Below are 13,552 nucleotides of genomic sequence, written 5' to 3'. Positions count from 1 at the left end.
TGACAGAGCAGCTTGAATTCTTGGCCTTGCCCATTACAGTTCAGCTGTCCTTTTAAGGAGGAGTGTGCCCCTTGTGAGAGTGGCCTGCTGTTCCCAGTTGGCCCGGCCGGTGGGTGAGTGCTTCCTAATCATCCTCTAGGAGGTGCTGCCGTCGCCCAGCCAGGAAGGGGCAGTGAGGCGTGCTCAGGTCTCCTCAGTCTAAGCGCCAGCACCTCTAGAGCTTCACCTCGTGGGTCTTGACAGTGAAGGCATTAGTACGCAGGCGTGTGACGGCTGGGGGTCCAGGAGAGCGGCAGGCCCCCGCGGCCGCGGGGGCAGCTCAGGCTGCTGGAGGCCAGCGGACGCAGTGTTCCCTGTGCCCAAAGTGGTCACTTAGAAGGAGCGGTGCCCACCCGCATCCAGCCTGTCAGCCGAAGGTGTGTTTATCCTCATCTTAGAGCAGTCCAGTGAACGTTTTTTGCTGCTACCCCACCCTAGATCACAGGATGACCCCGCTAGCCTCTGGACCTCCATGCCTGTATCCCCTCACCTGCCCCGCCTCGCCCTCTGCAGCCAGAGTAGCCGTTCCACCCGCGGCGCTGATCGTGACCCTCCACGGCCCTTTGTGGCTCCTCACTTGTCCTCAGGGTCGAGCCCAAACAGTGGTCTGGGTTTGAAAACTTTTGATCTGGCCCCGTCCACCTCTCTTGCCTCTCCCACGGCCCCTCTGCTCTAGCCATACTGATCTGCTTGAGAGTCTCCCAAAGGCCCCGTGCCCTGTCTTGTTGGGTCTCTGTCCGTGCCATCCTGTTTACTGGGAACACATCTTCACACCCACCCTGCTTACCTTGCAGCCCTCTGCTGGAGCCTCGCTCCCCACCCGCTCCCACCTAATCACCCAGCCACGCCACTCACCTTTACTCTCGGGGGGAACGGCTGAATTCCATAACTCTTTCACTGCCCACTCAGCTCTCCGAGGGCAGGAATCATGTCTGCTCTGTTCACCTCTGTATCGCCAGTGTGTGGCGTGTGATGGATAGACACTCGGGGGAGGCTTGTCTGAGCCCCTGCTGAGTGCTCGCACCTGAGCCGAAGCCCTGGGGTCAGAGTGATAAGTACGATGGGGTCTGTGTCTTTAAAGAGCAGGTGGTTGTCGGGGAGACAGAGACCCAGGTGGATCTGAGGAATGCAGAGTTCTGTGGACACACTGAGGGGTGGGTTTCAGGGAAAGCTCCTTCAAGTAGGTGAAGCCTGAGACAGCCTGACAGGGCGCTCACTAGGAAGGGAGCCAGGCAGGCTGAGACATAGCAGGGTGGTGTGTTTCCATCCCGCTTACGGTCCCTGAACTGACGCCTGGTGAGCCATGGGCACTGGCTCAGGCCTCGTGGATCCCTTGCCAGGAAGCAGGTGATGGGCGCACACTCCACTTCTGCTGAGGACCAGCTGTGGTTGCTACTCAGACTTTTCTAGGTGGATAAGGGGAGGGACAGAGATCAACTATCTATAATTTTAAGATGAGAGCTGGGAAATGGGCCTTTTTCTTAGATTATTCCACGTGCCCGTCTGCCTCTGGAAACGCCACGTTGGTCCTTTCTGGGGAATCCATGACTTTGCTGGCTCTCTTGAGAGCAAGTGTTTAATGGAGCTGCCGGTGCCACCTGCCTGTATCTCGTCTGATCTCGCAGGGACCTGGGACTTTCTGAATCCAATCCGTCAGGCGTTCTGGAAAGTCCAGGCACCTCCTTTGCAGCTCTGGTCAGTAACAGCTGCTGCCTCCCGAGGGAACCCAAAGTCCACTCTTGACTGTTGGTTTGTCCTGAACTCTTAGATTTTGGTGGAGGAGAGGGCCGCAAAGGCTGTGCCTCTGTTCCTCATCCTTGTTACCCTTGTAACTTCAGATTTGGTAACTCTTCTCGTAACTGCTGAAAATCCTCATGCACAATATCCTCCAGAGTAGAGCTCAGTTACCTGTGGCCCAGGGCTGCACTGCCTGTCACCACGTCCCAAGGGAGGAGTATCAGCATGGGTGTCAACTATTTGGGGAAAACCATTGCTTCAGCTCCCACCCCTTGGGAGTCCGTGTTTCCGCTAGGTGGAGCAGGGGATATCATTTTTCCCTTTCCTTACAGATCACCTGCCCAAGTGCAGGAGATTTAAGCCCATTGGAAATACTCGTGAGAGTGCTATATTGTACATGCAGAAATATAGTTCCTAGGTCTGAGGAGGAGTTAGTTTTCCCTTGAATTATGTTTTCGCCTTAGAACTCGTTGACGGAAGGGCTTTCCCGTGTGCTGTCTGTGGGAAGCACCCTTAGGCAGGAGACGATCCAGCCTGTCTTCTCCCAAGACCCCGTGGTCCTCTTCTCTTGCTTTAAGGGATCACTGGGACCTGAGAGGTGGCAAGGGACAAGACCACGTGCCTCCTGCTCGGTGAGAGTGTCAGGCAGATTTGGACTTGTTGATTACCCCACTGCTTTCCACATTCTTTCCATTCCTGAGACCACGGGGAGACGTGCCGATGCTCCACAGGCTTTGCAAATCTTTCCCTAATTAAAGAGCCTCCCAGCTGCGTGCATAGCTCTTCTGCCTCAAATCTCTGCCCTTTGGTGTTTGTGTTGAAAATTCCGTCTTTCCAAAATGTTTGCTACTCAGCAAGTCTCCTTGAAAGCCCCCACTTTTGTTTGGGGGAAGTATTTTTTCCTTTTTGGCTTTCATTCCGCCTCTGTACAGGAAATTTAAGTCTCTTTGGAATTACGTGCACAGATGCTCTTCGGTTGTTTTTGTTGTGATGACCTCGTTGTCTGTATCTCACCACGGCACTGGGAGATGGCAGTAGATGGCTGCTGGTGGCTGTGCTCTTGTGACATTTAGGTGGGTGGGGACAAAAGAGCTTAGTCCTCTGGTGCTTCTGTTTAATGGGAGCAGTACTGCAAGGCCAGGGAAGTACTTTAGAAGGAATCAGACCTAGGTAAGGACTGGGGTGTGTTAGCAGGAGGCTAAGCTCTCCCCAGGTGAAGAAGATACCTGGTTCTTGTCAGCTGGAGCCACAGGCATAATTCATCAGAAATGTACAAAGACCCCTGCCTTGGCCTTGCCCTAATAGAATTTTCCAGTAGGAGGTCTGTCTAGCTCCTGTGTTTCAGGAACTGTATGGCATCCTGTTGCTGGGGGGGCCTCAGCAGAGTTTTGTGAAAGCCTCGGAGAGCTTCCAGGAAGAGGTCTGAAGAGGCTCTCTCTAAGTTAAATCCTGTCCTCTGGTTGATGAGAAATGTGATACAAGTGAGTTGGAGAAAGATTGTACCTCCCAGGACCAGAAGAAGCAGAAAGCATTTCCTTTCTGGGGGCCTTCAGGAAGCCCTGTGCAGGCCAGCGGGCACTGGCGCTGGAGGAGGAGTGCCCGGGTCACCGCTCAGAGCACGTCTGGTTGGGAAGAGCAGGGCGCGCACACCCTGCTTTGCCTGACCTTTGAAGTTGGCCGCGACCTGGGTCGGTGCGGAGCAGCTGTGGGTCCCGCAGGCTGTGGTTGAGAGCGCCTGACAGGAGCCTGGGGTTTCTGATGTGTGTCCATCACCGGCCCCTTTAAAAGCGGATGCTGTACTTGCTGCCAGTAACGAGGCCTCAGATCAGTGCAGGAGACACTCAAGTTGATAAAGATCTGTGCCTTGGGAAGCAGGAAAAGCTGGGCTTCCCTTTAAGGAATAGGATTGGGGCGGGGGACTCTGGGGGCAGGAGATCACTCCTGGGAGAGAGAAGAGGGGATAATTTGAGTTCTACAAGGAGAACATTCCTAAGAATTTTAAATTTGAACTGGAATTCAGGGGAGAAGTGTGTGCAGTCACGAGCTTTTTCTTTCTTCCCCCTCATGGGTCATTCACTCGTGTGCACCTCGGAGGCAGGCCCAGGGCTTAGTCAGTTTTAGGTGTCATCCAGTACCTTGCTCAGGAGACACTTTGTTTTAGGAAAAAAGTCACAAACTTTTTTTTTTTTTTTTTTTTAGAATATCACAGAAGACTTTTGATGAGTTCTTATAGCCATATCTTGGATGGTCGTAGAGATGACTAAATTAAGTCTTGCACTATGAAACTTTGTAGGATCTTAAAACTGAAGTGAACCTTACTGGTCATCTAGTCTAGTGGTTTTCAGACACTTTGAAAATTAGTGGAGCCTGGGCTTCCTAGGTTGTGCAGTGGTTAAGAATCTGCCTGCCAGTACAGGGGACACGGGTTTGATCCCTGCTTCAGGAAGATCCCACATGCTGCGGAGCAGCTAAGCCCATGCACCACAACTACTGAGCTTGTGCTCTAGAGCCTGTGAGCCACAACTACTGAGCCCATGTGCCACAACTACTGAAGCCTGTGGGCCTAGAGCCCATGCTCTGCAACAAGAGAAGCCACCGCAGTGAGGAGCCCGAGCACCACAATGAAGAGTAGCCGCCACTCGCCGAGACTAGAGAAGGCTTGTGTGCAGCAACAGATGCAGTGCAGCCAATAAGTAAATAATAAGTAAATAAATTTTAAAAAAAAATTAGTGGAGCCCTCTTTTCAAATTAAATCTTATACCAAACTTGAATGAAACAGGCAGTGTTGGGCCCAGACTTCCTCTCTTACTCTTACCACCTTGAGCCCCCACCTCTACACCAGCACCCCACCAGGTGCCTCTTCTCTGCCTTGGAGAACCACAACATCCATCTTGTTCAGTTTGGGTCCATTTTATTTTATTTAAGGTTTTTTGATGTGGACCATTTTTAAAGTCTTTATTGAATTTGTTACAATATTGCTTCTGTTTTATGTTTTGGCTTTTTGGCCCTGAGGCACATGGGATCTTCACTCCCTGATCAGGGATTGAACCTGCACCCCCTGCATTGGAAGGTGAAGTCTGAACCACTGGACCGCCAGGGAGGTCCCTGGGCCATTTTAGAGATGAGGAAACTGAGGACCAGGGCAGCTGCGGCTCATCTGGTGATCTAGTCCCACTTCACTGGAGACCCACCCCTGGCTTGCAGGCTGGCGACGCATCCGTCCCATGTGCTGCGTTAATTTATTCTGATGTAGGAAAGTTCTGGGTTGTAAGGGTCAGTAGCCAGATAGATACAAGAGTGAAGAGAAAGATAACCCTGCCCCTGGTTCCTTAGTTTACTAACCTGAACTTTGGTCACGTAAGTTTCCTGCTGGAAACCCCAATTAATTTTTTTTGTATTTGCATTGAACTAATAGTTCCTTGGATATGCCTGTGCTCTCTGCCTGGAATATCTCTCGATTCACCTTTTTTGTTGTTGTTATTAAACAATAGAGATATAATTGTGATTATGTAGATATAATTCATGTACTATAAAATTTGCCCTTTTAAAGTGTCCAGTGAGGCTTCTCTGGTGGCACAGTGGTTAAGAGTCTGCATGCCAATGCAGGGGACACGGGTTCAATCCCTGGTCCGGGAGGATCCCACACGCTGCAATGCAACTAAGCCCATGTGCCACAACTATTGAGGCTGCGCTCTAGAGCCCACTAGCCACAACTATTGACCACACGTGCCACAACTACTGAAGCCCACGCGCCTGGAGCCTGTGCTCCACAACAAGAGAAGCCACAGCAATAAGAATCCCGCACACCGCAACGAAGAGTAGCCCCCGCTGGCCGCAGATAGAGGGAGCCCGTGCACAGCAACGAAGACCCAGTGCAGCCAATAAATAAATAAACAAATGAATAAATAAATAAAAAAAAAAAAAAAAAAAGTGTCCAGTGGTTTTTCAGCATCTTCACAGAGCTGTGTGGCCGTCAGTGTTCTATGTTCCACACAGCACTCCTTTGACCAGATGGGCATTCCTGCATCTCAGTCCTGCCAGCTTCTCTGTGACCTCTTCTGCCACACACGTGCTTCAGTTTGTATAACTGAGCTCACATGTTATCTCCTCAAGACATCTTCCCCGACCTCCCCTGCTCCTCCTTTCCTCCAGAGAAGTTCTGGGTGACCCCCACTCGTTTCCATAGTATCTGGTACTTCCCCGGTCCAGAGCACACTGGGACTTCACTTGTGCTCCCCTCTCTCTTCTTAGACTTTGAGGTTGAGGACACTGTATTTAATCCCTCATACGTCTAGGTAGATTTTATCTGGAGGATTTGAGTTTTACTTCCTAATGAGTCGAAGTGGAGAAACAGAGGAGCTCTTGATCCTGGAAGACACAGCCAACGAAGGGAAAGACATCCGTTGCTCCTGAGTGGAGCTGACTGTTTCCCCAGTAGGAAGAGATGCAGATTTTTCTTTGTCTGTGCATGGTCATTTTCTCTAGGTGACCTGGTGAAGTTAAAACAAGACTTTGATGAGACATCCATAGCAGAAGGAATCCAGTGTGAGACGTTGTGGCCTGCCAGCCAGGATGATTTTTGTGCTAAGGGAGAGAAGCCACCACCGACCTGTTCTGGGTGTTCCTCACATAACGTGGCACGTCAGTGCTGGCCCCCACCCCCCACGCATGTGTACGTAGGCGCGCACACACACACACACACACACACACACACACACACGCTCACACAGCGTGAGCAGTTCCACTTGAAAGGGACCAGCAGTATCACTGGGATTTCGGTGGACTGTTGTGCTGTCTCGGTTGTTTAGAAGTTTGTGGTCTTGAGAGTTTGGAGAGAATGCATGGTGGAAAGAGCCAGGACTGTGGCGTGTGACTCGGCGGTTGCACGGCTCTGAGCCTCTGCTGCCGCCTCACGAGGTCCTTGGCCTCCCTGGGTGGCTCTGAGGAGCCCTGCGGTGGGTTTACATGGGTTTCCTTGAATTCTGGCTCTGCCACCTCCAAACTGTGTGACCTTATTAGCCAAGTTATTATTCTTAACCTCCCTGTGCCTCGGTGCTCTCGTCTGTAAATGATGAGAATTTGGCATAAATTGGGATAACAGTAGCACCACTGCTTCATACAGGGTTGCCGTGACAATAGAATGAGGATGTCTGTTCCGTGTGTAGAAGGGTGCCTCATGCATCACAGGCTCTTTAAAAAAAATGTTTGCTGTCGTTAGGGTCATTGCTTTAACGATACTACTGATATTACAATAGAGGGACCCTCTGTCCTGCCCATGAAATTACATTGTTTTTGGAAAAAAGACCATGTTATAAACAAGTTGTTCTCATGTCTTTTTCCCTGGTCTTTTTCCCAAAAAGATTTGAGGTGATTTATGAGAATGCAGCCAATGCAGTAATGCTTTAACCACACAGCCTGAGAAAGCAGGACTGCGGGCTGTCAGGGAAGAGATCTCCGCTCTGTCCCCGCGTGCCTTCCTCGCACGGGGAAGCCTGTGGGCTCAGCGTCAGTAGGTGCCTGCGTGGTGTGTGAGGGGCAGGGGCCAGCCCCACAGGTCCTCGCAGGGTGGTGGTCCACACCCCAGGGGGCGTGCAGGCGCTTGAGTCCGCATCTGACTTGGGAGGTCCTTGGTCACGGTGGTGCAGTGCCACCCCAGGTCACCGCCCTCTTGCTCTCGCCCCCTCCTCAGCCGGTCTCTAGTCCAGCTCTAGGAGAGGCGCTGAAGGACACTTGGGGTGTGCTCCCCACTGAGATAGACATGGGCTTCAAAAGATCAGAACTCCACCTGAGTGGCCCTCCTTCTCCACAGTTCAACACGATCCCACCGACGTTTAGGAAGCCCCACCAGCCTTACGCCAGGCCCGGGGCTGTCCAGACATCTCATCCCTGCCCTGAGGAGAGACACCCCATCCCGAATCCGTGAGGCCCAGCCCCGGTCTCGTATAGGGAGGCAGGGGCATAGCCCATGGATGAGGTGGCATCGCCTTCACGAAGGAAGCCTTGGGCATGCATAGAAGAGGACCTTGAAGGGTAACCGGGGGTCACTAGGGCATTGGGAGAAGGACAGACTGTCCTGGCGGAGAGACTGTCCAGGATGTTGGCTGGAGGGGCGGCTGAGGGGCTCGTGGGAGAGCCATGGGGCTGCAGCAGGAGGCTGGGCCGGGTCGGGGAGCCTCCTGCCCGCTGTTGTCCAGGCCGAGGCAGGTGGCCGCCCCGTGTGCGGCCCTCGGTCCATTCCACGTAACTTAGACCCAGTGAGTTTTCTGCCTCTGGCTTCTTAAAGGTGCTTGTGTACCGTGCCTGCAGGGACCAGTCCTTCATGAAGAGGCACCGGCGGCAGCTTAAAAAGACCTCGACTTGTCTCTGCAGACACAGGTGATGAGGTTGCTCCTGGCCAGGGAACGGTTAATTTAATTAGGCTCCAGGTGCCTGGTTCATCCCCTTCGGAAGCGTAGGGTTACACGTGGACAACAGGGGCCTTTCAGTTTGTCTTCTCTTTGTTCTGCCCCTTCCTGACCCTTCTTTAGAAAACCCTTCTGGCCTCTTATTCCAGGCCTTAAGCTTCTAGAAGGAAAAGCTTTGGAATACGAATGGCTGAAACCTAGCCCAGGAAGTTTGCCTTTGTTTATTATTTTCCTCTGGGGTGGTTTGGGGGACCTGCCTAAGAAAAGAAGGGGGGGCTTGTTTCTTGAGAAAGCTCTCTGTTGTTAATGGCACGGAAAAATTGAGTTCTAAGCAGGGTAAAACGTGTTGATCAGAAACGATTTCCTAATATTGGCAGCCTCTCGTGTGTTAGACCCCCAGTGCGGGGACCCGGCTGGCAGTGTGCCCCTCAGGAGCCCGTGCCAGCAGCAGCCTGAACCTGCGGGGCACGGTGCATGCAGGTCATGCTGTTGCCTAAATCGGGAAATTGCTTCTTACGCGTGTGCCCCTCTAACAGTGTTCTCCTTAAAAGCGCGTTTCATAGTTTACAATCTTCAGATGAAGAATACGGTCTGAACTTGTACTTAAGGAATATTGTTCTCAGAGTCCAGGGATAGCTTAATTAGGGGAGAGACCGGATCTGAAACACAGGAGGGCTGGCAGCCCTGGGGTCGGGCTGTGCTGGGTGGCGCAGGGCCCCTGCCCACAGTGCAGGCCAGGAGTGGGGGGGGTGGGGCGGGTGGGGCAGAAGCCGTGCAGACCCTGAGTTCCCTCCCCCCCAGTTCTCTTCCCTTCTTACCCCCTCTCTTCGGAGCCCCACTGGAAGTGGGAGCGGGAGCCCCTCGCCTTGTCAGCCCGGTGGGGCCTGTGCTTTGGAGCCGCTGGGTCTGAGTCTGGAACTTAGAGTCCAGTCCTGCCCCACCCCCACCTCACTGGCTGTGTGAGCAGCTTCCCTGCATGTGGGTTTCCCTGTCCACACGGTGGGGAGGGTGGGGTCCTGGAGGGCACCAGCCTCGTCTCAGAGGAGGCACTCGGGAACATTCTCATCCCCTGATGACATGGTTGAGGCCTCCCTGGTGAGCAAGAACCCCTGGGCTCCCCCTCTGCTCCCTCAGGCAAGCCCTCCAAGTGGATTTACAGGATGGGGTCAGGTGTCCCCAGCGCGGGGCACCCACACTTGGAGAGGCGTTAGATCAGTTCACTTGGAAACTCTGCTTCCAGGGCCCAACGTATTTCTGGTGACAACTAAGGTTTTGGTGACAAAGCTGCCTCCAGGCAGTCATGGGGAGGACTTTGTTTCCCTCACCCTGATCAGGGGGTGGAGCTGGGGGTGGGTGTCTCTCATGTCCCATAGGCTCTGGAGGCCACCTGGGCCCATGTTCACGGATGGGTCCTCGAGTGCATCCTTCTTAAACCTGGAAGTCTGGGGAGGAGGTGGGAGGGAGGCTTTAAGAAGTTTTACGAAAAACGATGTGCCAGAGCTTGCCATCCCCTTTAAAGGGGCCCAGGCACTGCGCCACTGGCCGAGGTGCCACTCCAGCCCACGGGTGCTGCTCTCCTACACTCACCTCGGGGCCTCGTGCCGGCTCTTCACTCCCATCGCAGTGCCTCTCCTTTCCTCCACTCTTGCATCATCTCCATCCACCTCCGACCACTGAATCCCGGCATTCCCCCTCCCATCTCCGTCGGGTCCGCGTCACAGCCCTCGCCACTCTCGGGATGGCTCCTTGTGCCTCGTCTTTTTCCAGAGGCTGGGGTGTGCGTTGCGAGAGCAGGGCCACACCCATCCATCTCGTCTGCTGCCGAATCTGTGGTACCTAACTCATGCCTGGGGCGTGCACTCAGGATCTACTGAGGCAGGTGTTGCAGCCACGGGTTCTGAGGTTTAGGAAGATTACACTCAGCCAGGAAGTGGCAGACCAAGGATTTGAACTTGTGCTTGATTTTGAGATTAGTGTTTTCCAGAATGCCACCCTGTAGACTGTGTTTCTGACACAGGCATGCGTGTCACTAAAAACACTCCCCTTACTTTCTTTTTTAAGGAAAAAAGCGGGCAAAGTTTGGGGCCTTGGAAAAAATAACAGGAACAGATTGTAAGCAGAGACCTCTGCTGGCCAGGGGGAGGCAGCTCCGGCATCCTGATACTTTGCTGTCTGCCGGGGGGTGGGGCCAGCCAGCTCTCTGCCCAGCCATGATATTTCAGCAGCGTTACTCCTCTGAGTGTGCGACCCAGCGAACAGGGTCTGTTTTCGATTCTTATCTCTCTGGTGGTGGGCTCTCAGCCAGCGGGCAGATCAAAAGACGGAATGTATTCATTTGGCCTTTTTTTAAAAAAAACCGAGGTACAAGGGCGCATTTCTTAAAGACGAGGGCGCCGTGGATTAGATTATCCTTGGAGTTGAACTGGTCTGGCTTTTGTGCTTTTTTTAAGGGTTCATCTCAAGTTTCTTTTTCTGGTTGAACAATTTTTTTCAACATTAATAACTAATGGAGAAGGGGAAGAGGCAAAGTAGAACCATATGGCGGCCCAAACACAAACCTCACTTGTGGCCGGAAACTTCTGATTTGTATCTCTTTTCATGTGATCAGCTGTTGGGCTAGATAATAGAAAAGTATTCAGTTTGGGACAACAGCAAGAGTGAGTGTAACATTTATTTATTTTTTACAGCCTTTTTAAAAAATTGTATCTATTTGGCTGCGTCGGGTCTTAGTTGTGGCATGCGAGATCTAGTTCCCTGACCTGGGATCAAACCCGGGCCCCTGCTTTGGGAGTGCAGAGTCTTCGTCACTGGACCACCAGGGAAGTCCCTATAATTTTTAAATTTTTTAACCCAGATGTACTGTATCTCGCATGTCTTTTCTTAGATGTTGGCTAGTAGCTATGTGACTTGGGGCAAGTTACTTCTCTAAGGCCCTCGTGCCTCCCCACCTTTTTTTTTTTTTTTCCTGAACGCACCATGCGGCTTGCCAGGGTATCAGTTCCCCGATCAGGGATCGAACCCGTGGCCTCTGCAGTGGAAGCACAGAGCCCTAGCCACTGGACCGCCAGAAAATTCCCTTGCCCTTCTTTAAAACAAAGACAGTAACCGTATCTATATGCAGGGCTGTTTTGAGGATTAAAGGAGGCAATGCAGGCTCTGTTCCTCCCTGGCTGCTTGAGGATCAGGCGCCATGATGAACTACACAGTAACTATCCAGACCAGGAAGTTCACGACCAACCGACTACTTCAGCAGAAACAAATGGTCATCGATGTCCTTCACCCTGAGAAGGCAACAGTACCTAAGACAGAAATTCAGGAAAAACTAGCCAAGATGTACAAGACCACATCAGATGTCATCTTTGTATTTGGATTCAGAACCCATTTTGGTGGCGGCAAGACAACTGGCTTTGGCAGAATTTACGATTCCTTGGATTATGAAAAGAAAAATGAGCCCAAACACAGGCTTGCAGGACATGGCCTATATGAGAAGAAAAAGACCTCAAGAAAACAGCAAAAGGAATGCAAGAACAGAATGAAGAAAGTCCGGGGCACTGCAGAGGCCAGTGTTGGTGCTGGCCCAAAGAACTGACACCACTGCAGGTGTCAGCTAGAGACTGGACAACAGGAGGACTAACGATTCTGCAGTGACTGTATCTGTGGTGATTGTGCAGATTTGTCATGAGAGAATTAATAAACTAAGACCTTTTACATGAAAATAGGTACATAGATAGATAGGTAGATAGGTAGGTAGGTAAAGACAGCGATGCGGGTAGGGTTTGCATAGTACAGTGCCTGGCGCACCCACCCCACCCAGTGCTGGCTGCCCTCCTCTTTATTCTCAGTGTTGTTAAGGTGTTCCCTGAGGCCATTGTTCATGGCCTGCCAGCCTCTCTTCTGCCTTCTGGGTTTTTCCTCTCCCTGCCCTAGTTCACTTTATTCCCGTTTCACCCCATCTTTCCTGTGGCCCCGCAGGCACCCGTGAACCAGATGTGGGGGTACTGGTAGTGCAGGGCGAGGCAGTTCCTGCTCCCTGGGGTGTGGCCACAGGGAAGTTCGTGGCAGTGGAGAAACCGCCAGAGGCCTGAACTTCACCACCAGCACCATGGCGGAAACGCTGTCTTGGCCAGTTGCGGCGTTGTTTATTATTTCATGTCACTTGGAATTAGGTTTAAATCCCCCCAACAGCTTGGATTGGTCTGACACCTTTCTTGTTTTCTGAACATTCCTTACAAAGGCTGTTAAGCGGATCAGATGGGCAGCTTGAACAGAAACCATCCAGCCCTCGGGTGGTCGACACCAACCACGTGTTCTCACCAGAGGCCCTCCTTGGGGTCCCGAGGCAGCAGAGCCGATGACGCTCACACCCCAAAGTGAACTCCCGGCTTTGTTTGGACCTGTCCTTTCATTTAAATTGCTGTGCAAACTCATGATCCATGGGACTTAATGTGATTTCTTTCACTGTTCTAAGCGTTTGCCATGACTAGGAGGTGGGGTGGGGTGGGGTTGGCATGAGTGTAGGGAGAGAGCCATTAACTAGTTGATTAGATTACAGAGATGAACTGCCTTTATTCTGGGTCTGTACTGTGACCTCAGATCACAGGATTGATACCCGCTTTTGTGAACACACTGGAGCACCCACCAGTGTGTGTCGCTGGCCTGGGTCTGGAAGACTAGCCTCTACCTCTGCGGGCACCAAGTCAGCGCTCAGTGAAGAATGTTAAATTGCAAGGAAAGAGAAACCTGATAGCTGAGGCCAGTGTTAGAACAGCTGTCCCAGAGCATTTAGAATTCAGCTGACATTGATGTCACTGCAGGAATTCCAAAGAACATGGCATCTTGACAAAGAGGTTGGAGTTTGGGCTAGGTCCTGAAGAGTGGTAGGATTTAAGACTATATATGGGGGCTTCCCTGGTGGCACAGTGGATAGGACTCCACACTCCCAGTGCAGGGGGCCTGGGTGCAATCCCTGGTCAGGGAACTGGATCCCACATGCATGCCACAACTAAGAGTTCACATGCCACAACTAAGAGTTCACATGCTGCAACTAAGAGTTCGCAAGCCACAATTAAGGAGCCCATGTGCTGCAACTAAGACCCCATCCAATCAAATAGATAAATAAATATTTAAAGAAAAAAAAAGACTAAATGTGGATAGGTTGCCAGATTTAACAAACAATATGTTGTGTATAGAGACATACTTGTACTAAAATATTATTCATTATGTATCTGAAATAAAAATTTAACTGACCAATGCATTATCTTATCCAGCAAGCGGGGAGGATTTTTAAGCGGAAGAATGCATGTACAGACTTGCGTGTCTAGAAGCACTGAGTAGGACAGAGTGGTGGCTCGAGAGAGGGTTCAGGCAGAAGT

The 13,552-nt window shown here is 51.8% G+C and overlaps 2 protein-coding genes across 3 annotated transcripts in view; both read left to right on the top strand.

The window, feature by feature from the left end:
- The window catches only part of CAPZB (capping actin protein of muscle Z-line subunit beta), a 132,947-nt gene that overhangs the window by 73,679 nt on the left and 45,716 nt on the right, over window positions 1-13,552 (top strand). The gene's annotated exons all lie outside the window — the stretch shown is intronic.
- On the top strand, window positions 11,325-11,801 carry LOC130830792 (40S ribosomal protein S24-like). The gene has a single exon (XM_057698119.1). It carries the CDS (start codon window positions 11,371-11,373, stop codon window positions 11,767-11,769), a length of 399 nt encoding a protein of 132 aa, XP_057554102.1. The 5' UTR covers window positions 11,325-11,370; the 3' UTR covers window positions 11,770-11,801.

This window comes from Hippopotamus amphibius, chromosome 1 (assembly GCF_030028045.1).
Source record: "Hippopotamus amphibius kiboko isolate mHipAmp2 chromosome 1, mHipAmp2.hap2, whole genome shotgun sequence".
Classification (NCBI taxonomy): domain Eukaryota; kingdom Metazoa; phylum Chordata; class Mammalia; order Artiodactyla; family Hippopotamidae; genus Hippopotamus; species Hippopotamus amphibius.
This window is presented reverse-complemented; position numbering and strand designations above follow the sequence as displayed.